General features: G+C 42.5%; 1 protein-coding gene and 1 long non-coding RNA gene across 5 annotated transcripts in view; one reads left to right on the forward strand and one right to left on the reverse strand.

Annotated features, from left to right (window-relative positions):
- Positions 1-3,166: 3,166 nt before the first annotated feature.
- Positions 3,167-24,517, reverse strand: part of KAT14 (lysine acetyltransferase 14) — a 44,032-nt gene continuing 22,681 nt past the window's right edge. For 2 of the 4 annotated variants that reach the window (XM_055265359.2, XM_055265358.2), the window contains exons 7-10: positions 9,361-9,497; positions 7,906-8,081; positions 6,418-6,608; positions 3,167-3,920 (exon numbers count right to left, since the gene is read on the reverse strand). In XM_055265359.2, coding sequence (XP_055121334.2) covers positions 3,747-3,920; positions 6,418-6,608; positions 7,906-8,081; positions 9,361-9,497 — 678 coding nt within the window. In that variant the 3' untranslated portion in view covers positions 3,167-3,746. Of the gene's footprint in view, positions 3,921-6,417; positions 6,609-7,622; positions 7,670-7,905; positions 8,082-9,360; positions 9,498-24,517 lie in introns of those variants that run through there. The other 2 variants (XM_055265360.2, XM_055265361.2) reach the window with 2 other exon arrangements.
- The window catches only part of LOC129474252 (uncharacterized), a 35,465-nt gene continuing 20,453 nt past the window's right edge, over positions 9,506-24,517 (forward strand). Inside the window, exon 1 of the long non-coding RNA XR_008654503.2 lies at positions 9,506-10,585. This is a non-coding gene — a long non-coding RNA (uncharacterized lncRNA). The remainder of the gene's footprint in view (positions 10,586-24,517) is intronic.

Raw genomic sequence — 24,517 nt, forward strand, 5'->3', positions numbered from 1 at the left:
AGAAAGATTCCATGCCTATAATATTTAAAAAGTGAAAAAAACAAGAGGCATTACTGAGGTCTCTCATCACATTGAACTCCTGGTACACACTTTCCTGGTGTGAACTCCTGGTACACATTTTCTCCCTCCTTCATCCAATGTGTGGAGTACTGGCTCTGCGCTGGGCACCACTCCAGGCACTGGGGGCAGTACTGAGCCAGACACACACAGACCCCCTAAACTATTCCCCACACCTCCCCAAAGCTTAGCCAGAGCGGTGAAGGCTGCAGGCTGTGGTGCCAGACTGCCTGGCTTTGAATTCAGGGACCTCCATTTATGATTTTCTTGATCTTGTTGTACCTATCACTACAAATGTGTGAGGTGGGTCTTATCAACCCTGTTTTACAGATGAGGAAGCTGAAGCATGACATTCACTAAGACTGTGAACGTGTTTCTCATAAATAACTGTAATACATTTCTCAGAGTCAAGTATGTACTAACAAACTCACAAGTATGTGAGTTAGGTATGTACTAATGAAGAGTCTCATGACCCCATGGCCATTCCCAGTTCTGAGGTACATTATGTTTTTACTGCAACTTCCTGCTGTAAGATACCTGGAGGATATCCTTAACCACACTGTGTAATGCAACCCCATGTTGTGGGGTCAACCTGGATGCTTCTCCTCAGGGCTGTAGTGAAGACACCAAGCCACTTGCAGGAGACAGTTCCAGGAAGGGTCCCAAGGCAGTGTGGCTTTTAGGTGATGAAAACTTTATGTAAAATATGTTAATTGCCTTTAGAAAATTTAAAATTATGTTTCTGGTTCTTAAACATCCTGCTGTAAATAGAGCTCAATCTCCCTAGAACAAGACTGGGTAAATACGGACAATAATTAATCAGAATTCCTACATCCCCCTAGGGATCCCAAAGGCCCACCTGGCTACCCCAGGCCACCTCCCAAGGGGACAATCCAGACTCTCTCACGAACACACAACTGAAGGCAGAGTTCTTCAGCTTGTCAGAACTCATTCAGAACTCATTCTCACTTTTGTGGCATGAAAAAACAAGGCTTCCTCCTTACTTGATATTCTGAAACTTCACAGTAAATTTTGATTTTAATCCACCAAAACATGGCTCTTCCGCAACCCAGCCCCAAGCCTGGCACTGTGGAGATTCACTTCTAGAGAACTCGCTAAGGGTTTACTACAGGGCTGGCTCAGAAGGGCCAGAGAGAAAGGCAGATCAAAACCGACAGCTGCCCCACACACAGGGGCCACCAAGCCCACCCCTGGGAAATGGCCCTGCCCCAACACCCAAGCAGGGAATGGAGTGGGGCAGGGAGTCAGCTGTCCCCACCCTCCGCTAAAGAGACAAGCACAGGTCCACTCCTCACCTTGTCCAGTCAGTCCCACCCCATGAAGGACACAACAAGGATGCAACAGACAACCCACATGTGGGACACGCCATGGGACAACTGATGTTGTCAGTGGCAGCACAGTAATAGGGCGGAGGCACTCTGGATGAACAGGCGGTGGAGACAGGACAGTAAGTCACTTATGTGGACCCTGCTTGGCCGCTGATCCAACAAACCAACTGTAAAAGGAATTTCTGAGACAATTCGAAAGGTGTGACTACAGGTTGACTACTAGATAATTCCAAATGTGTTCATCTTGTTAGAGAACTGATAATGAACATTGAGATTATATAAGAAAATATCATTATTTTTTAGAAATACCTATTTGAGTAAGTAGTGGTAAAATTATATGATATCTAGAATTTACCTTCAGATAGTTTAGCAAAAAAAACAAAAGGATAAATGAAGCAAATGAGATAGAATTTTAACAATTGTTGAATATGGGTGATGGGGTTTGTGGCATCATTCTCTTTGTGTGTGATTAAAATTTCTCAAAGGCCGGGTGTGGTGGCTCATGCCTGTAATCCCAGCAATTTGGGAGACCAAGATCACTTGAGCTCAGGAGTTCAAGACCAGCCTGGAAAACATGGTGAAACCCCATCTCTACCAAAAACACAAAAAATTAGCCAGGCGTGGTGGCATGTTCCTGTGGTCCCAGGATTCAGGAGGCTAAGGCAGGAGAATCACTTGAACCTGGGAGGCGGAAGTTGCAGTGAGCTGAGATTGAGCCAGTGCCACTTCACTGCAGCCTGGGCGACAAAGTGAGACCCTGTCTCAAAATTAAAAAAGGAAATGAAAAGGGTTTTTAAAATTTCTCAAAATTAAAAAAAAAAATGTGAAACAGAGTCAGTAAAAGCAATCACAGCTTTCCTCGGCTCCTTGAAGTTACAGAGACAATTATTTGAGCCCCCGCTTTGCAACAAATGCCTGACATTCACATACAACAATCATGAGCTGGTTTACAGATGTGGAAATGTCATCTCCTCAATTTTACTTCGTGGCATTACAATCCATTCTGTCAACAAAAACCTTTCAAAGAGGCATAAAACTCTTGGGAGGCAGGGTGGGAGGTAAAGAAAAGGAAAGAAATAGATAAGACAGTGCGGCTACAGTTCCTCTCACAAATGAAATGGAGCCTCAACTGTTTCCCCAGATGACTGAACAGCTTCCAGATTGGCTTAATGTGGGAGCTCAACACATTCTCTCTCACACAAAGGAATTTGAGCTGGCTGCAAGTACAGCTTCTAGAACAGATGTTCTTAATTTGTGGTCGACAGATCCCTGATGCAAAATTTTAAATGTGCATGACAGTTTTCTAGAGAGTATTCAGCTTTCTTTGTATTCTCAAAGTGATCCATGTCCCAAAAAGTTAAGAACCAATGATCTTAATTAAAGAGGGTTTGAAAGCAAACTGACTAGATTGAAGCTCTGGCCATGGGTTGTGCAAAGAAAGCTTTTTATTTGAGAACACCTAGATACTTTTGGAAATGTTCTTGTTGGATCACAAACAACCTGACTGACAGTCTATCTCCAACAGCCACAAACACAGCAAACAGTCCTGTCCTGCAGACCATACAGGGTACATCTAGAGGGTTCTACTTGCATCACCCACACTTCCACTCCTGTGAAACAACTGTCTTGGGCATGAGAAGGGCCAGGATAGGCCAGGTGAATGTCAGGCTGCCCAACAACCCCAATCCCAAACCAACCTCACAGGCCATGGGCCCAAGTCCCTGCAGGAAAATGCTAATAGGTAGAACAGGTAGAACATGTAGACACAAACATCTAGTTTATTTTTTCTGACGGTAACCAAAGTCAGCAAAAGAAACAACAAAACTTCAGTGCCCTAGAAATCCTCCTGGATTCAATGACAACACATCAATGGCCGGGCACAGGGTTGGATTCCTTTTATGAAATCACCTCATGATCTCTCATCATCCCAGGACAGGACAGTGCCTTTTGGGACTGCCTGAATCTTTAATAGCACACCACATTTTCTCATCCTTTAAGTCATGACAGACAGGTTATCTCTCTCCAAGAGCATCAGGTTAGATGCTCTTTCCCTCTTACAAACTGTCAGGTGGAGGGAGAATCACGACATCGTTCATTTAACTGTGGAGTCTGGGATGCTGGCTGAAGGCATTCCAGGAAGGACTGGAGGGTGATTGTGCTAAAGGGCTGCTCACTGCTCATTTCACTGCATGCCGCTTTTCTCACTTTGGCTGGGAGTCTGAAGGACCATGTAATCACAGAGAAGATTAGAGCTCCCTGTGAAATCAATCACTGCCTTTAGATCTCCACAAAGACCTGTTCTCCAATAGCGCATGTGTTTCTCTGTGAGCTGTACTCACATCAGCGCCGGAGCCTCAGAAAGAATGCGTGTTTACACTCTGTACTCTCCAATGGGTAATATTTATCATAGAAATCTAATACATATTCTTCAGTCTTGAATCCAAACTTCTGGTACAGTAGCATAGCAGGGTTGCTTGCTGAGACATGAAGGGTTACGTCCTTGCCCATGCAGGTCTGCCAAAAGAGTGGAAAAATACAAGATAAAAATGGAAAGTCCTGAGGGAAAATGAGTAGGTAAAGAAACGCTTTTAAGTGTAGGTAGTTAGTTATGGAAACTGGAGAAATCAGAGACTGAGCCTAAGACATTGCAACACCTAGCAACAGCTGGAAACAGAATGACATTTTGCTGCTGATCAAAACATTCACAAGACCAAGGAAACTGATAGTATTCTGGGTGTTTTTTATTTTTCTTTGAAGCAAAGGGTCAATGGAGATATTGTTATTGTCAGCTTTATTATTTACAACTCAATTACCTTTAAATACGTCAAACATTTCAATACCCAACACTATGATAACCTTGAATAAATACAGAACAAAATAAGTTTTGCTTTTTGAAACTAGATGTTATCTTGTACCTCCCCAAAACCTGTAAAAATTCCTTTACTAGGCCTGCTAAATTACATGCACAAACATGAAATATTAAGAATGTAATTATAAAACCTGAGGCCCTTGTATAGACCTTCTGAATCCCAAAGTCCACCTTCTGTCTCTCTAAAACTGACAGAATTAGCTTCTTAGAACTGAGATTTCTACATTCAGCTTTGACCTAATCTTAGGGGAAAAGAGTAACAATCATTCTATCAACACAAGGCAAGTCCTTAGATTCTTTAATCAGCTACACAGAGTAAGGTGTCCCAAAAGTCATACCATTTAAGAACTTACTTTTTAATAAAGAAGGCACTGAAATACTGAAGTTGATAGAGTCCTTGAGATTTACAACCCATGGTTCTCTCAGGCCTCTAAGAACTCCTCTGTTGACAGTCATCTGATAGCTACCTGCTTTCTCTGCTTAACTTCCATGTGTATCCATAGGCATTTTTAGGACAAGAGAACACTTACCAGTATGCCAGGGACAAGAGCACCTTGTGAGTTTTTAAAGCAAATTTTGTGGGGTCATGTTAGTGTTTGCTAGATTGCAAATATACGTGATCTCACCATGGCCATCATTGAGTGCCAGCGACTGTGCGCCACCTATGTTTGGGCCCTCAGGTGTATGGCCTGGCTGGAGGGGAAGTTGTCCACCTGCAAAGATGAACCACTCCCCCAGTGGCCTCGCAAACACTCAGCAGGGACTGACTCTGTACCAGCCCTCATGTTGGGCACCAAGGACACACACACACAAGGACAGAGTACTATTCCTGCCCTGTCTTCAGGCCCTTACCAGTGACAGATAAGGCAGCAAATCCTCTAAGTGCTCTCCTAGGTTAAAAAAGATGCATACTGAGAGATCAACTCTTGTGCATGAGAATGGGGCAGAGAAAGGCAGTGCTGTAGAAATAACTGAGAAACTCTCAAGAGAAAACCACCACCCAAAGTAGCACATATTAATTACTCAGTGAGTGATTTACATAGTCACTGCCTAAGGAGAGAAGGAAAGCAATTTCTAGGAAAATGGTTCTCAAGGTTCCTGCCAACATTTGGGAATTATTAAGCAAGTTTCATTAAAAACTGGAGAAACAACTTTTATCATCTTCATCTCCTTTTTAAAAGGAATCTTGCCTGCATAACATATAATCCTCCATACCAAATGGTTTCTAAGTAAAAGTTAACTAAAAAAATTCTAGGGGAAAAAAATCCTTGCATGTTTTTTGATGTTGGTGTATGGTGTATTTTCTTCAAAGGTGATACAAATATATCAAAGGATGAATTATAATTCAATACTAGAATCAAATCTTAGAAGGTTCATATCAGCCTTATACAGTGATAGTAAAATTAAAAACTATCAGCAAAAATAAAATATGTAGCTAGGCACGGTGGCTCATGACCATAATCCCAGCACTTGGGAGGCTGAGGTGTGAGGATTGCTTGAACCCAGGAGTTCAAGCACAGACCAGGCAACACAGTGAGACCCTGTCCCTACAAAAAATAAGCCAGGCATGGCAGTGTGCACCTGTGGTCCTGGCTACCCAGAAGGCTGAGGTGGGAAAATCACTTGAGCCCAGGAGGTTGAGGCTGCAGTGAGCTATGATTGTGCAACTCCAGCCTGGGTGACAGAATGAGACCCTGTCTCAAAAAATATACATACATTCTAACTGATACAATTGTGCTAAAATGTTTACAAATATTTAAAAAAATAAAAATAATAGTCCTACCCTCACTTCTCTGAGCTGCGAAGGTGATGATCCTAAGAACAGTAGCTATTACTAATATGAATAGTCCACCCTAAAGCTCTTGCTTTTGGTATTTTCTCATTTTATTTACTACACATGTTCACAAACTGGTATCTATGAAACCTGAGCCTGAATAATAATCTTATTTTAGAGGGTCGGAGATTTTTGTCTGTGTGCTTTGGTAACCTCATGAATGCTGATGACTGGCTTTCTTCACTTGGTTTCCAAGGAAACCATTCCATTGGGCCATGCTGGGAAGGGCTAGCTCAGCTTCATTCCTCCTCCAGGTTGTTCAGGGGAGCCCAGACGCAGGTGATAAATCATAAACACAGACAACTTACCTGAATCAGATGATAGATCATGAAAGTTGCAATCCCTGCTCTTCTCCATTCAGGGTGGACAAACAGAAATGAAATGTAAGCTTCATTGTATTTCACATCGGGAACCATGAAGCCAAAGGCAATGATGACTTTTTTATAAAGAACAACAACACTGAAGTCTGGGTACTGCAGACACTCAGACAGGTCAATGCCTAAAGAAAAGAAACCATCGGAGACTCAAACCACATGCCTTTGAGACTTAAGGGACACCAAGCTGTTCAGCATGTACATATAGCTACACCTGCATGCTAAAAAAAAAAACCACCAAAACTAGAGGTAACATAGAGACCACACATCCAGATCATAAAAATAAGAGTGAATTTTAGAAAATATTGAAATTACATAGTATTTTCTAAAAGAAGAGTGGCAGAATAGGGTAGGTAGCAGTGCACGGGTTCAGAATTGGACACAGCTGGCTTTTAACTCAGCCTCCTCTACCATGTGTGGCTTGGCACATTTCAAACTGTCTCACAGACTCCGTTTCTGCAATGTGTAAGATGAAGAGCATACCTAGACCTGACAGGGTTGAGTAAAGATCCCCCGAGCGTGTTCTATCACATCCGTTACCCCACACACATATAATTTATAAGCTCTTTTGTACAAATGCTACCTTTCACAATAAATAAGTAAAATACGGTTCTGTGCATAATGTATGGAAGGCACCCAACATAAGGGCAGGAAGCAGGAGATGCTCCCAGAATGTTACTTTTGGCTCAATATGACTCCCAAAAGAATGAGTGCAGCTCTGCCACCACATTCACGGTTATGGGACTTTGTGACAATAAAGACGACACAGCTCTATCTTGATGAAATCGTATCTAACATCTGAAAGACATGTATTATTTCCTTTAGGTTTCAAGGCAGCGTGGGAAAGCAGATCCACAAAGAACAGTTTATATTTAGCAATGAAAATGTGTTCCTTTAACTAATGACTTTGATCTTCAGAGGCAATTTTGTTAAGGCTGATAAAATGACAAATTATATTGGGTTTACCCTTATTCTCACAGTCTGTGATCAGGTTATTTAGCTTTTAAAAAACACCTTCTGGCTGTACTAATACTCTCTAAGGAACAGCTAAATAAACAAAACAAAGAATTATTAAGTCAAAAACAAAAGTGTCCAAACACGCCCAAGCTACCAGTCTGTGTATCTTTGATAGACATTACCTGGTATCTAAATATATGCAGAAGCAAAACAGGATGAATCTTTTACTCTGGAAGCAGAGACAAACAGGGAAGAGAAACAAACAAAAACACTGTTTATTGCTGGCTTCTTCTAGATTTTAGGAAAGCAAGAGGTATTTGTATTTTAATATTTCCATGTTAGCAGAGACAAACTAAATGAAATCACAAATAAAAATCTTAAGGATATCACATAAACTAATTTTAAAAATTGCTAGAATGGACCGTACAGAAAAATGACCTGCCTGGTTTGGGAGGGGGAACATACCAGGCCAAAAAAACTCCTGACACATGGAGTTGATCGTTGGGATGTGATTTGGCCGCACATAACAGTAATCGAGAGGTGCGTCGGGCTCCGGTGTCCAGTGAGGGTCGCTCTTGTGCAGGTGGGAACGAATCTGTGACAGGAGCTGCAGTTTGGGTGGCTTTGTTTCATAATCACGCCTCCGGTACCACAGAAGATAAACAAATTCAAGTCAAGAAAAATACCTGGTATTATTCCTAGCTTTTTGACTCATATAAACTCTTTGATCTGCTTGAAACGTTAAAGTAATCTACACTGTTTTACACGAAGCTGGCTTGATTATAGCTATACTTTTATGTATGAAATCTAAAATTCACTCTGAACATTCATCAGGCCAAAGCCCTCTGTACCCACCAGGGACTGGGCTAGGTGCCTTCATGAACAAAGTGAAGAAACAGATACAGCATCAGATTCACCCCGAGGAGTCAGACATGAGGATGCATCTCCAGTGCCTTGGAGGCCAGAAGAGGGAACACTCAACTTCATGGGTCATTTGGGGAACACCAGAGACAAAGTGAGCTTGGAGCAGGCTCACAAACTGCTTCTCACTGTGCCTGCCCAGGAATGTGGTGCTGGCATGGAGGGTCAGGGTGATCATGGAGCTGCAGGGCAATTGTAGTGCAATGAGTGCAATAATGTGCTCTCATTTACAGTGCCAGACACTGCTGGGGCCTCTCTAGCAACCTCAGCTTCCATTTCATTGCCTGGACAATGACATTCATTATTGGAAACTGTTTCATATACATCCAGTCCAGATGGAGGCTCAACTGAGATGTCTTTCACATTTTTTCATTTCAGACTACTAAAAATATACAACTTTAGTATTTAAAATAACATAATGAGGGCCAGGCCCAGTGGCTCATGCCTGTAATCCCAGCACTTTGGGAGGCCAAGCTGGGCGGATCACTTGAGGTCAGGAGTTCAAGACCAGCTTGGCCAACATGGTGAAACTCTGTCTCTGCTAAAAATACAAAAATTAGCTGGGCTTGGTGGTGCATGCCTATAATCCCAGCTACTTGGGAGGCTGAGGCAAGAGAATTCCCTGAACCCCAGAGGCGAAGGTTACAGTAAGCCAAGATTGCACCACTGCACCCCGGCCTGGGTGACAGGGCGAAGAGTCTGTCTCAAAAAAATAATAATAATAATAAATAAAATAATGATTATGATCATCACAAAGCAATCTTTCAGTTAATTTATTTTTGCTTTTTAATTTTCTTTCAAAGGACCATGTTCTCTGCAAAAAAGTAGAGTTGAAACAAGCAAAGGACAAAACTGGAGGTGAAGAACAGAACTCAGTCCTTGCCAATGTTGCTCACAGTTTGTGATCTTTATTCTCTCCAACAGGAGAACAGGGCACAGAAACCACAATCATTATCCCTCATGACAGACCTGACATCACACCTCTAGTTCTCCATATACCTGATATAAGGTTTCAAGATCCGAGAGGTATAAGGGCTGACAATACTCTGGTCCACAGCCATATCTTCTGATCCCACCAAGCGATACAAAAACTTGGTGGTCTGGTGTCGAAATCCCTTTCTGGACGGCAAGGAAGTCTATGAGAAAGAAACACTGGTTATATAGAAATACTCAGGCTGGGCACAGTGGCCCATGCCTGTAATCCCAACACTTTGGGAGGCTGAGGCGGGCGGATCATAAGGTCAGAAGATTGAGACCATCCTGGCTAACACGGTAAAACCCCGTCTCTACTAAAAATACAAAAATTAGCCGGCCGTGGTGGCAGGTGTGCCTGTAGTCCCAGCTACTTGGGAGGCTGGGGCAGGAGAATGGCATGAACCCAGGAGGCGGAGCTTGCAGTGAGCCGAGATCGCACCACTGCACTCCAGCCTGGGTGACAAAGCAAGACTCCGTCTCAAAAAAAAAAAAAGAAAGAAAGAAAGAAAAAGAAAAAAAAAAGAAATAAAATTACTCTGAGGATTGGTTAATTTCCATATATAATTAGTATCATATTTTTATGTGTCAAAAAGTAGGTCTTTTTGTATTACTTATTTGGAAAGCTCAAACTTCAATACAAAGTTTGTAGACACCTTTGCATAAAACTAGACACAAAAAACCCCAGCTGTTTAAAATCAAAATAATAATTTTAAAATTTTGAAGCCATTTAAAAATTTTTTTAACTCATTAGAGTGAGTGAGAAGCAGGATTGAACACTGGATTTGCAGCTTCTCTAGGCTTCACTTTGTCTATATTATGCCTTCAACCCATTCACTAAATATTAACCAGCACTAGTATCAAGTAGGTAACACACACATGAGTCATATTATATGATCGCTCTGTTATCCAAAGAGCCACTGGGGCCAACTACTACTGTATATAGAATTTTTGAAATACATCTCTGATATGGTTTGGCTCTGTGTTCCCAGACAAATCTCATCTGGAATTGTATTCCTTTAATTCCTTTGTGCTATGGGAGGGACCTCGTGGGAGATAATTTGAATCATGGCGGCAGTTTCCACCATACTGTTCTCATAATAGTGAATAAGTCTCACAAGATCTGATGTTTTCTTTTTTAATCAGGGGTTTCTGCTTTTGCATCTTCCTCATTTGTTTCTTGCCACTGCCCACTAAGAAGTGTCTTTTGCCTCCTGCCATGATTCTGAGGCCTACCCAGCCATGTGGAACTGTAAGTCCAATTCAACCTCTTTTTCTTCCCAGTCTTGGGTATGTCTTTATTAGCAGCATGAAAATGGGCTAATATAATAAATTGGTACCAGGAGTGGGGTGTTGCAGAAAAGATATCTGAAAATGTGGAAATGACTTTGGAACTGGGTATTAGGCAGAGGCTGAAACAGTTCGTAGGGCTCATAAGAAGACAGGAAAATGTGGGAAAGTTTGGAACTTCCTAGAGATTTGTTGAATGGCTTTGACAAAAATGCTGATAGTGATATGAACAATAAGGTCCAGGATGAGGTGGTCTCAGATGGAGATAAGGAACTTGTTGGGAATTGGAGAAAAGGTAACTCGTACTATGTTTTATCAAAGAGACTGGCGGCATTTTGCCCCTGCCCTAGAGATCTGTGGAACTCTGAATTTGAGAGAGATGATTTAGGGTATCTGGTGGAAGAAATTTCTAAGCAGCAGAGCATTCAAGAGTGGACTTGAAGTCCAGGCATGGTGGCTCATGCCTATAATCCTAGCACTATGGGAGACTGAGGTGGGTGGATCACCTGAGGTTAGGAGTTCAAGACCAGCCTGGCCCAACATGGTGAAACCCTGTCTCTACTAAAAATACAAAAATTAGCCAGGCATAGTGGCACACACCTGTAATCCCAGCTACTTGGGAGGCTGAGGCAGGAGAATCACTTGAACCTGGGAGGCAGAGGTTGCAGTGAGCCGAGATCACAACACTGCACTCCAGCCTGGACAACAAAGCAAGACTCTGTCTCAAAAAAAAAAAAAAAAAAAAAGTGACTTGGGTGCTATTAAAAGGATTCCATTTTAAAAGGGAAACAGAACATAAAAGTTCAGAAAATTTGCAGCCTGACAATGCAGCAGAAAAGAAAAACCTATTTTTTGAGGAGAAATTCAAGCTGGCTGCAGAAATTTACATAAATAACAAGGAGCCGAATGTTAATCCCCAAGACAATCTCCAGGGCATGCTATAGGTATTCATGGCAGCCCCTCCCATCACAGACCTGGAAGCCTAGATGGCAGCCTGGGGACTTGCTGCCCTGTGCCCCAGCCGCTCCAGTCATTGCTAAAAGGGGCCAAGGTACAGCTCGGCCTATGGTTTCAGAGGGTGCAAGCCCCAAACCTTGGCAGCTTCCACTTTGTGTTAAGCCTGAGGGTGCACAGAAGTCCAGAATTGAGGTTTGGGAACCTCCACCTAGACTTCAGAAGACATATGGAAACACCTGGATGCCCAGGCAAATGTTTGCTGTCAGGTCAGGGCCCTCATGGAAAATCTCTGCTAGGGCAGTGCAGAGGGGAAATGTGGGGTTGGAGCCCCCACACAGAGTCCCTACTGGGGCACTGCCTAGTGGAGCTGTGAGAAGAGGGCCACCGTCCTTCAGACCCCAGAATGACAGATCCACCAATAGCTTGCACTGTGCAACTGGAAAAGTTGAGACACTCAATGCCAGCCCATGAAAGCAGCCAGGAGGGGGGCTATACCCTGCAAAGCCACAGGGGTGGAGCTGCCTAAGACTTTGGGAACCTACCTCTTGCATCAGTGTGACCTGGATGTAAGATAAGGAGTCAAACAAATTAGTTTGTTTTCAGCAGCGTGAAAACAAACTAATACAATCTCTTTTCCAGTGAATAAATTTGATAAAAATGGGAGTGATGTAGAATATCATCCCTAAAATAAATCTCAGTAGCAGAGAGGTCTTATCAGGGGTTCAATGAGGAAGAGGCCTCTGTTCCCTAGGAAGATATCCTAACAGACTTGGTAGATTTTATATGTTTCATTTCAAACCCCAGGAGCTGGCCTGGAAATACGTTGTTCTTCAGTGACTGCCGCTCCAGGGCTCTCAGTCATGTACTAACAGAACATGTGCAATTAGGGCTTTATAGCAAAGAAATCGGATGGAAGATTAAAGGCACATTTATAAAGTTGTTTGCAAAGGGTTGGATGAAGTTTAAAAACTTGTTTTTGTAGAATCAGTTTGCTCTTAACCTAGAAAATAACTTGGTTAAAAGGAAAGAGCAAGATTCCTTCCATTATAATTTGCTTTCATACCTTCCCAAACTGGACACCAAAATTTTCAAAGGCCAACTTTGAATTCTTCCAAGGCTTAAAGTCAGTTTCAAGGTAAAACTGAAAAGTGTGGTATGTAATTTCTAAATACAGCCACTAGCAGAAATAACTTTCTGGGACTTTTGAGTCTAGGTCTTAAGACAACTGGTGGCTTGCTTCCACTTTCTCCCTCTTGGAGTCCAGCTAGACCAGTTAATAACTAGAGGCCACAGGGAGACTGACTCTGGAGGAAGAGAGGCTCTCCTGGTCATTCCAATCCCAAACTAGCTCCCAGGTTAATGCAGCACATGAGCGACCCCAGCCTTCAGCCCACTAAGTAAAGAACCACCCAGCAGTGCCCAGTCAATCCACAGAATCAGAAAAAAGATACAGGGATCAAAAGCCACTAAGTTTTGGAGTGGTTTATAATGCAGCAACAAATAACTGAAACACCAGCCACTGAACTACTTACTGCACACAGAATACTCACATTATCTGGTTAATGTCTCAAGGTAAGTTCTGGGAAGCTCCATCAAAGTTATACAGCTCCCTAACTTCTTCCCACTCTAGTGTAAACCACTCCCAATGCTGTCTGGATCCACTACCTCCCACTGGTCTCTCTGCTCCCACTCTTACACCCATACTATCCACTCTCGACACAGAAGCCAGAGTCTTCTAAAAACATAAATTCACTTCTCTTGATCAAAACTCTGACATGGCTTCCTACCATATGTTCAGAATGCAGTTCAAACTCCTTACTTATGACCTGCAGGATCCTGCAGGATCTGGCCCCTGTCACCCCAGCAGCCTCATTAGCCACCAACCTGTTCCCTCTGCCATCACTAGGTTCCAGCCACATACACCAACCCAACTCCTGCCTTAGGGCCTGTGCCTGGGTCTTCCACCCTGGCCCTTCATCACCCTGGCTCCTGTTGTGGACTTAGTTCAAGTGCAGCCTCCTCAGAGAGGCCGTCCTGAACCCCCATAGAGCAGTGCTCCTGCCCGCTACTCCTCCACTGTCCCCGCGTTCACTCTGCATGACGTAATCTTATTTGCCTGGTGAGCTAGTTAATGTCAGCTCCCTGCTCAAGGATGTCCCCTGCCTAAGGACAGGGACCTACTCTGTCTTAGTTCACAGCAGATCCCCTGCTAGAATAGCGCTTGGCACTCTTTTTTTTTTTTTTTTTTTGAGACAAAGTCTCACTCTGTTGCCCAAGCTGGAATGCAGAGGTGTCATCTCAGCTCACTGCAACCTCCACCTCCCGGATTCAAGCGATTCTCCTGCCTCAGCCTCCTGAGTAGCTGGGACTACAGGCACGCGCCACCATGCCTGGCTAATTTTTGTATTTTTTTTGGTAGAGATGAGGTTTCCTCATGTTGCCCAGGCTGGTCTCAAACTCCTGAGCTCGTGATCTGCCTGCCTTGGCCTCCCAAAGTGCTGGGATTATAGGTTTGAGCCATGTTACGGCTCTTGGTGTATGTTATGTACTTGACTTACATTTGCTGAATGGTAAAGTGTGGAAAAAAAAGCATCCCAAGGTCAAATAAGTGAGAAAAAATGTTAAATGAGTTTCTTTAAACTTCTAGTTCTAAACAAAATGGAGAGCTAGGTGGGCTGCTTGGTCCCTTTCCAAGCCCATCTGAAAGATGCTACAGACAAGAGAGGGAAGGCAAAACACAAGGCTGGGAGAAAGCCCGGGGAAGCGACGGGTGGCTGGGTACGAGTGAGGCAGCAGAGTAGAGAGGGCAGAAAAAGGCTCTGCCCCGCAGATGGGTCAGGGGCTGCTTGGTTAAGCCATCTCCTCCCCTGAGCACTTCTCTGGGAGAGGTAGATCGCTGCCAATCAACTCTGCCAGCCACGTATTGGCTGGAAGGTAACACCAGAGCGGCACTAGAACCTTCCTGGGTGAGGGTGGACACCACTCTGGGCAGCCCCTGAGCATCCCACAGTCCTAGGAAGCAACACCAGAGGAAGATCAAAAGCAGCACCTGGGCGAGAGGTCCTGGGAGGTTCCCTGAGAGAAGAGGGTGGCTGATTGTGGGAAAAAGAGAGGATGAGAAATGGTTTTGCCCAGAATCTCCCATTTTGCTAAACTTGCTGACAGGATCAAAAGCTAGGAACCAGGCTTTTGCTCTCTCCCCCAGGTGTAAACTTCCAGCAAAGGTAGCTGAAAACACTAAGGGGGTATGAGCTCACAGGGGAAAAAAAAAAATCAACACCCGTAAATAAAAAGTGCAAGAAAATCGTCGGGCACGGTGGCTCATGCCTGTAATCCCAACACTCTGGGAGGCCAAGGTTGGTGGATCACCTGAGGTCAGGAGTTCGAGACCAGCCTGGCCAACATGATGAAACCCCCATCTCTAATAAAAATACAAAAATTAGCTGGGTGTGGTGGCGGGCGCCTGTAATCCCAGCTACTTGGGTGGCTGAGGCAGGAGAACTGCTTGAACCCGAGGCAGAGGTTGCAAAGAGCCGAGATCGCATCACTATACTCCAGCCTGGGTGACAACAGTAAAAATCCACCTCAAAAAAAAAAAAAAAATTCAAGAAAACAAAAGGATAACAAGCTATTACAGGAAAAGGCATACTTAATTTACCAACAGACAAGAATTTTAAAGTATAATAGTCATCAAAGAAATGCAAATCAAAACTGCAATGAGATACTACACTTCATACTCACTAGGATGGCTATAATAAAAAAGACAGACAACAACAATATGGCAAGCAAGGATGTGTGGAGAAATCAGAATCTGCATACCTTGCTTGGTGGGAATGTAAAATGGCACAGCCACTTTGGAAGACAGTCTAGCAATTCTTCAAAAAGTTAAACATAGAGTTACATTTGACCCAGCAATTCCACTCCTAGATCTACACCCAGAGAAATAAAAACGTGTCCACACAAAAACTTGTATACATATGTTCAAAGCAGTATTTATGTTCATAGTCGAAAGGTAGAAACAACCCAAAAGTCCATCAACTGATGAATGGATAAACCAAATGTGGTCTATCCATACAACGGAATATTAAGCCATATTTAGGAATACTAATATATGTTACAATATGGATGAATCTTGAAAACATTATGCTAAGTGAAAGAAAGTGTTCACCAAAGGCCACATATTATATGACTCCATTTATGTGAAATGTCCAGAGTACATAAATCTACAGAGGCAGAAAGTCAATTGATGGGCAGTAGGAATAGGGAGTTTTGGATAGTAACAGCTAAAGGGTTCAGGGCTTCTTTCTGGGTTAACAAAATGTTCTAAAATTGATTATGGTTCAACTTTGTGAATATATTAGGAACCCGTCAACTGTACACTTTAAATAGGTGAATTGTAAGGTATATGAACTGTATATTAATAAAGCTGTTACGGAAGTAAAAGCATAAGAAATAGCCTCCAAGGTAATGGAGGAGCCTGGAAGCAGGAATGAGTAGTTATGAAGCATCTCTTATTCATTACCAGATATTAAACACATGATCACTGAAATAAAGCACTCAACAAATGATGTCAGGGACTGGCTAAGGATTTTGTTTAAAAAGCAAAAGAAAAGACAAAAAAAAAAAAAAAAAGAAGTAATGGTGTTAACATCCATATTCAGAGTCCAGAAGAGGAAAAGATAAAGGAGGAACATATTTAAAGAACCAATAATGGGGAATTCCTAGATCACAGCAGCATATCCAAGGACTTCTGGTTTCCAGTCTGGCAGGCAAGAAGCTTAGAAGTCATTCCTCCAGTCTAACAAGTAAACCACTGAACAAAGTGAAAAATCAAGAACTCTTGTAGATCTGTAAAAGACATGAGATAACAAGGCAAACCACTGCCCTCAAATCTGGAGAGAAAGAATCACAGCACACGGGAGCAGAGCCTCTGTGGGAACCAGCATCAGGGCGGGAAAGCCCTGAAGAACTGAAAATTGCCGAAGGCTCAATGCGGACAAGTCTAAGGATAAAAACTGCACTCCACAAGGTTTACCTCCAGAAGTTGGACCAGGTTCTCACAGTGAATATCAAAGAAAACTCCCCTCTTGATTCCAGATGGAGAAGGGGAAAAGGAACCATCTTAAAATAAAACACAGCATTGTGTTCTTAGTAACACCTGCCCTCAGGAGAAGTTATTTTTATCAGAGCCTAACCTATTGGGATTTAATCAGAGCCTAACTCACCTGGGGGAAGAGAAATACCTAACTTCACACCCTCTAGCCATCCTGTCCCAGCTGACCGGACAGAAAACTGAGAAGCACTTTTAGTCCACAGCCCAGAGCACAGGCTCAAAAAAGACTGAGAACTACTCACAGAGCTATAGAGGGCTTTCCCTGCCCACACCTCCCACATTTCCAACAGCCTACTTATCACAGCTCCTCTTACCCAGAACATCATCTTTGGCTTTCAACAAAAAATTACAAGGTATAAAGGCAAAAAAACACAGCTTGAAGAAACAGAACAAACATCAGAACCAGACTGAGATATGGCAAAGATGTTACAACTACTGGACTGGGAATTTAAAATATAGGCACGTCTCAGAGACGTTGCAGGATCAGTGCCAGACCACCGCAATAAAGTGAATGTCATAATAAAGCAAGCTGCACAAGTTTTTGGTGTCCCAGTGCATATAAAAATTATGTTTAAGGCCGGGTGTGGTGGCTCATGCCTGTAATACCAGCACATTGGGAGGCTGAAGTGGGAGGACTGCATGAGCCCAGGAAGTCAACTGACAGCCACAGTGAGCCATGATTGTGCCACTACACTCCAGTCTGGGTGACAGCGAGACACTGTCTCAAAAAAAAAAAAAAAAGGGGGCCAGGCGTAGTGGCTCACACCTGTAATCCCAGCACTTTGGGAGGCTGAGGCGGGCGGATCACGAGGTCAGGAGTTCAAGACCAGCCTGGCCAATGTGGTGAAATCCCATCTCTACTAAAAATACAAAAATTAGCTGGGCATGGTGGCGTGCACCTTTAGTCCCAGCTACTCAGGAGGCTGAGGCAGAAGAATCGCTTGAACCCAGGAGGCGGAGGCTGCAGTGAGCCGAGATCACACCACTGCACTCCAGCCTGGGTGACAGAGTGAGACTCTATCTCAAATAAAAAAAAAAAAAGTTGACACTATATTGTTGTTGTGTGCAATAACAGCATTATGTCTAAGAAAAAAATGTATGACTTAATTTTAAATACTTTATTGTTAAAAAATGCCAATTATCATCTGAGCCTTCAGTGAGTCAAGCATTTTATTGGTAGAGGCTCTTGCCTCAATAGTGATGGTTGCCAACTGATCAGGGTGGTGGTGGCTGCTGAAGGTTGGGATGGCTGGGGTAATTTCTTAAAATAAGACAACAATGAAGTATGCCACATTGACCTGCTCTTCCTTTCACAAAAGATATTGGGTTTTTTTTTTGAGACAGTCTTGCCCTGTTGCCTAGGCTGGAGTGCAGGGGTATGATCTCAGCTAACTGAAACCTCCACCTCCCAGGTTCAAGCGATTCTCCTGCCTCGGCCTCCCAAGTAGCTGGGACTGCAGGTGTACACCACCACGCCTGGCTAATTTTTGTATTTTCAGTAGAGACAGGGTTTCACTATGTTGGCCAGGCTAGTCTCAAACTCCTGACCTCAGGTGATCCGCCCGCCTCGGCCTCCCAAAGTGCTGGGATTACAGGCGTGAGCCACTGTGCCTGGCCATGTGATACTGTTTGATAGCATTTCACCCACAACATAACTTCTTTCAAAATCTGAGTCACTGTGCCACTAACTTATCAACTAAGTTTATGCAATATTCTAAATCTTTTGTTGTGAAATTTCAACAATTTTCATAGCATCTTTAGCAGGAGTAGATAGCATCTCAAAAAACCACTTTCTTTGCTCATCCATAAGAAGCAACCCTTATCCATTCAAGTTTTATCATGACATTTATCAGTCACATCTTCAGGCTCCACTTCTAATTCTAGTTCTCTTGCTCTTTCCACATCCACGGTGACTTCTTCCACTGAAGTCTTGAACCCCTCAAAAGTCATCCATGAGGCTTGGAATCAACTTCTTCCAAACTCCTGTAAATGTTGAAATTTTGATTTCTCCCACGAATCACAAATGTTCTTAATGCATCTAGAATGGTGAATCCTTTCCAGAAGGTTTTCAATGTCTTTGCCCAGATCCATCAGAGGAATCACTATCTAAAATAGCAATAGCCTTACAAAAAGTCTTAAGTGGTAAGACTTGAAAGTCAAAATTACTCCTGGATCCATGGGTTACAGAATGGATGTTGTTTTAGCAGGCATGAAAATAATACTAATCTTATACCTCTCCATCAGAACTCTTGGGTGACCAGGTACATTGTCAATGAGCAGTAATTGTTTGAAAATAATCTTTCTCAGGCCGGGCACAGTGGCTCACGCCTGTAATCCCAGCACTTCGAGAGGCCGAGGCGGGTGGATCACGAGGTCAGGAGATCGAGGCCCTCCTGGCTAACACACAGTGAAACCCTGTCTCTACTAAAAAAAAGACAAAAAATAAGCTGGGCGTGGTGGCGGGCGCCTGTAGTCCCAGCTACTCGGGAGGCTGAGGCAGGAGAATGGCGTGAACCTGGGAGGTAGAGCTTGCAGTGAGCCGAGATCGCACCACTGCACTCTAGCCTGGGTGACAGAGTGAGACTCCTTCTCAAAAAAAAAAAAAAAAAAAAAAAAAGAAAATAATCTTTTTCTCTGAGTAGTAGCTTTCAATAGTGGGCTTAGAATATTCAGTAAACCATGCTGTAAACAGATATGCTATAATCCAAGCTTTGCTGCTATATTTATAGAGCACAGCCAGGGTAGATTCAGGGTACTTTATAAGGGCCCTAAGATTTTTGGAAGAGTAAATAATCATTGGCTCCAACTGAAAGTCACCAGTTGCATTAGCCCCTAACAAGACAGTTGGCTTGCCCTTTGAAGCTCTGAAGCTAGGCACTGACTTCTCTCTAACTATGAAAGTCCTAGGTGGCATCTTCTTCAAATAGAAGGCTGTTTGTTTCATCTACAGTGAACATCTTGCTTAATGTAGCCACTTCCATCAATGATCTTAGCTAGGTCTTCTAGATAACGTGTTGCTGCTTCTACATTAGCAAATGCTGCTTTAACTTGCACTCTTTTGTGTTATAGAGCCGACTTCTTTCCTAAACCTCATGAACCAACCTCTGCTAGCTTCCAACTTTTCTTCCGTAGCTTCCTCCCTTCTCCAAGCCTTTACAGAATTCAAGAGTTAAGGCCTTACTCTGGATTAGGCTTTGGCTTAAGGGAATACTGTGGCTGGTTTGATCTTCTATCCAGACCACTCAAACTTTCTCCATATCAGCAATAAGGCTACTTCGATTTTTTATCAGTCGTGCACTCACTGGAGTAGCACCTTTAATGACCTTCAAGAACTTTTCCTTTGCATTCACACCTTGGCTAACTGTTTGGCACAAGAGGCCTAGCTTTCGGCCTATCTCTGCTTTTGAAATGCTTTCCTCACTAAACTTAATCATTTCTAGTTTTTTATTTAAAGTGAGAGAAGTATAACTCTTCCTTTTACTTGAACACTTAAAGGCCATTATAGGGTTAACTGACCTAATTCCAATATTGTTGTCTTAGGGAACAGGGAGCCCCAAGGAGAGGGAGAAATATGGGGAACAGCTGGTTAGTGCAACAGTCAGAAAACACACATTTACCATTAAGTTCATTGTCTCATACGGGTGTGGTTCATGGTGCTCCAAAACAATTACAATAGTAACATCAAAGTTCACTGATCACAGATCACCATAAGATATAATAATAATGAAAAAGTTGGAAGTAATGCAAAAACTACCAAAACGTGAGACACAGAGACAGAAAGTAAGCACACACTACTAGAAAAATGGTACCAACAGACTTGCTCAACATAAGATTGTCACAAACCTTCCATTTGTACAAAATGCAGTATCTGTGAAGTGCAATACAGCAATGTGAATAAAACAAGGTATGCCTATAATATGTTTAATATGTTAAGGGCTTAATGGACAAAGTACACAATATGCAAGAACAGATGGGCAATTAAAGAGATGAAAACTCTGAAAATGAATCAAAAAGAAATGCTGGAGATAAAAAACACTGTAACCAATATAAAGGTTGCCTTTGATGATGGGCTTATTTGTAGACTGGACACGGCTGAGTAAAGAATCTCTGAACTTGAGGATTTGTCAGTAAAAACTTCCAAAACTGAAAAGCAAAGACAAAAAAGATGAAAAAAAGAACAAAACAGACTATCCGAGAACTGTGGAAAACTACAAAAGGTGTAACAAACACACAATGCGAATACCAGAAGACAGAAAGGAATAGAAGAAATATTTGAAGCAATAATGACTGAGAATATCCCCAATTTAATGTCAGACACCAAACCACACATTCAGGAAGCTCGGCGAACACCAAGCAGAATAAATGCCAAGAAGCATATAAAATACCTCTGACCAAAAGAACAAGAGTTGTGAAGTAAGACAAATGAGAACAAACACAATTTCTGTGTTTTGGATGTGCTGGAAAATAAAAAAATAGAAAAAAGAAAACAAAGCTTTAAAAAGAGAAAATAAAAGACAGTTAACATGCATTAATTAAAGATAAAAAACAAAGAGAAAATTCTGAAAGTTTTAGGAGATGGGAGAATAAAACAAGGAGGCCACTTAATTGATGAGAAACAAAAATTTTTTTTTTTTTTTGAGAGAGAATCTCACCCAATCACCCAGGCTGGAGTGCAGTGGCATGATCTCAGCTCACTGTAACCTCCACCTCCCTGATTCAAGTGATTCTCAAGCCTCAGCCTCCCAAGCAGCTGGGATTATAGGCATGCGCCATCAGGCCTGGCTAATTTTTTTATTTTTAGTAGAGACTGGGTTTCACCATATTGTCCAGGCTGGTCTCAAATTCCTGGCCTCAAGTGATCTGCCTGCCTCGGCCTCCCAAAGTGCTTACAGGCATGAGCCACTGCGCCCAGTCAAAAATTTCTATTTCTTATCAATACCGGGGTTCTCAGGAGTGACACTGTATGTAAGATGATAATGAAGTCATAATTTCAAAATATCAACGGAAAAAACAAAATAACAATTTTATATGACTGCTATCATTTAAATGAAAAAGTGAAATGAAGATATTCTTAGTTGTATAAGTTTTCAAAATTAACCTCAAAAAGCCCATATTTTTAAAGAACTGTTAGAGAAAGCAGTCCAGCAAGAAATTAACCTAGAAAGAAACAATAGGACGAGTGAATAATTTAGTAAAGATTTATGTCATTTAAATAAGCAATGCAAAAGAAAAAAGAGATGAGTGCATGAAAATGTACTTTTTTGTTTGGGGGGACAACCACATGATATTAAAAAAAGAATAAGGAAAAATAAATGTATCAAGTTAGGACTTGTAAAAAGAATAAAAATAGAATGTATAACTTTCTTTATGGTACAGAATCAACATCACATAGACTATTTTGTCTGATCATAATACAACATTAGAAATCACATCAATTACCAAAACATAGCTTAAAATTCTCATATATCTGAAAACTAAAAAACAGAACTAAATAACCTTTGGGTTAAAGAGGAAATAATGAGAAAAATAACAAAATGCCAAGTACTGATTGGAAATAAAATCACATCATTTCAAAAGTCAAGAATCACAGCTAAAGCGGCACTTATTGAGAAATTTATAGCTACGAATACATTCAAAGAATAAATATAAAACAAGAATATGGATTGAATAAATGCATTTACAGCCACTCCCTGTGTAAATACATTAAAATTTATACTAAAATTCCAAGTTAAGACCGGGTTAAAACACAAGCATATAAAGCTTTACTACTTTCCGAAATCCCACTAAAACTACAGAAGCTGACTTAATTAGAATAGTAACTGGTAAACAGATGGACAAATAGTAATTGATTTAACACCAAAATCCCGAAGTGGCTTTGGGTAGGCTAAATGAGAACTAACCCAATCTATACTGCAGAACCCGCTAAAATCCAGGCAGCAGCAGCAGATTCCTCTGGAACTGGGACCAAATGGGACAATAAAATAAGGAGCAGGCAAACACCATGTGGAAAGCAGTATAATCCCCAGATCCTTCCACTCCCTCTTGCCGGGTGGCTGCCCTCCCCCAGAAGCCAGGAGGTCTGATCTCTAGAGAAGTAACAGGAGATCCAGATGGAGGGCTGAGGTGTGAGTGCCTGACAAGCTGAATGCTAAGGTCCCTCTTCCCCAACTTGGCAACCAGCATCCTGAGCCCAGAAGATTATTCTCCAGGGACTCTGACTAGCTTCAAAGAAAAGACCTAAAGGAAGTGCAGTGGTCCTCAACAGAGGTCTCACCTAGACAATGTGGCTGTGTATGGAATTCCAGGTTCAACCTCACTTAATCAGGGTCTTTTCAGTATGTTGGTCTCAAATTTTACTTCCCATGCAGCTTTTCTCAGGAAGCCATTAAGAACAAGGGAATAAACCTATAACAAGGTAAAGATGGGCCACAGGAAACAGGAGATCAAATACAGAGGAGGGCAAAAGAATCTCCAGTGAGGGGAGATCCCAGCACCTCTGCTGAGTTTCACAACAAAGGGTGAACAAGTGTGACCCATGGGGCAGACATACTGTAGAAAGTAGAAAGTTTCCTCTTCGAAGTTTTCCTTCTTGTTAAAGAATAAATCATAAGTGTTAAAAATAATAGTTTCTTTTAAAGACTTTCTTCAGGCCTCCTTGCCTTGTGCTAATAACTCTTTGTTAAGCCCTATCCTATGTAACCGTTGGACATGCTCACAGGCACATTCCAGCCCACAGTCTATGCCCCTTCCTTATTTGGAAATGTTATTGCTTCCTTAAACCTTTTGTAAGCAACTTCTTTGTTCTTCCCTGCACTTACCTATTTAGGAAAGTTTTAGGCTGTTAGCAAATCGGGTATCAGTTTAAGATTGTGAGGTCCCGCTCCAGCCAATGGATGCAGGACACAGCAGTAAGGGATAAATATGTCTGCTTTTCCTTTGTTCAAGTGTGCTCTCGCCTTTGTTCCATCTGTGATTGAGCACCCTTTCTACAGAAAGTAAAGATGGCCTTGCTGAGATACCTTTTGTCTCTGTGCTGACTTTTCTTCGCAGCACCGATTATCTATTTCTAACAATTTTGGTATTTCTAACACATACTGAGGCTATCATCCTTAAGTCCTTGCTGCCACTGACCATCTTTTAAACCTAGGGCGTCGTGGCCCAGAATCTTATCTATGCTCAGCTTGTCTTTACCACGTACGGGTGAGCCTCCTGTACACCACCCATGCCCACCTCAAGGACCAGCTGATGATGCTCACTCCACAAATAACCGCTTTGACCTTCTGCAAGCTGGAAGAAAGCTGTCAGCTCAGGCAGGAAATACAGAGGATCTCACTTCCTCTGCCCAGATTCTGCCGCATCTCTGGTATACATCACAGCCCTGGCTGATGCATACACTATGGTGAGCCTCATGTTTCCCAGGATTCCCTAGTGACCTTGGCCAGTGACTTCCCCAGAAGGGGTTCATGGTAGCTGAAGCCAGAACATCACTGTAAGTATTAGTTTCCCAGGGCTGTAGGAACAAAGCACCACAAACTGGGTGGCTTAAAACAACATGAATTTATTGTCTCACAGTTCTAGAAGTCACAGTGTGGGCAGGGCTATGCTCTCTCGGGTACGCACTAGGGAAGAATTTCTTCTGTGCCCTTCTCTTAGCTCCTGGTGCTGCCGACAATCCTTGGTGGTCCTGGCTAATTATTATCTGTAAAGGGCCTATTTCCAGATAAGGTTGCATTCATAGGTACCAGGGTTGGGACTTCAACATATGCTTTAGGGGGACACAATTCAGTCCACAACAATGACCCAGAATAACTATTTAGCTTATCT

Source organism: Symphalangus syndactylus, chromosome 24 (genome assembly GCF_028878055.3).
Source record: "Symphalangus syndactylus isolate Jambi chromosome 24, NHGRI_mSymSyn1-v2.1_pri, whole genome shotgun sequence".
Lineage (NCBI taxonomy): Eukaryota > Metazoa > Chordata > Mammalia > Primates > Hylobatidae > Symphalangus > Symphalangus syndactylus.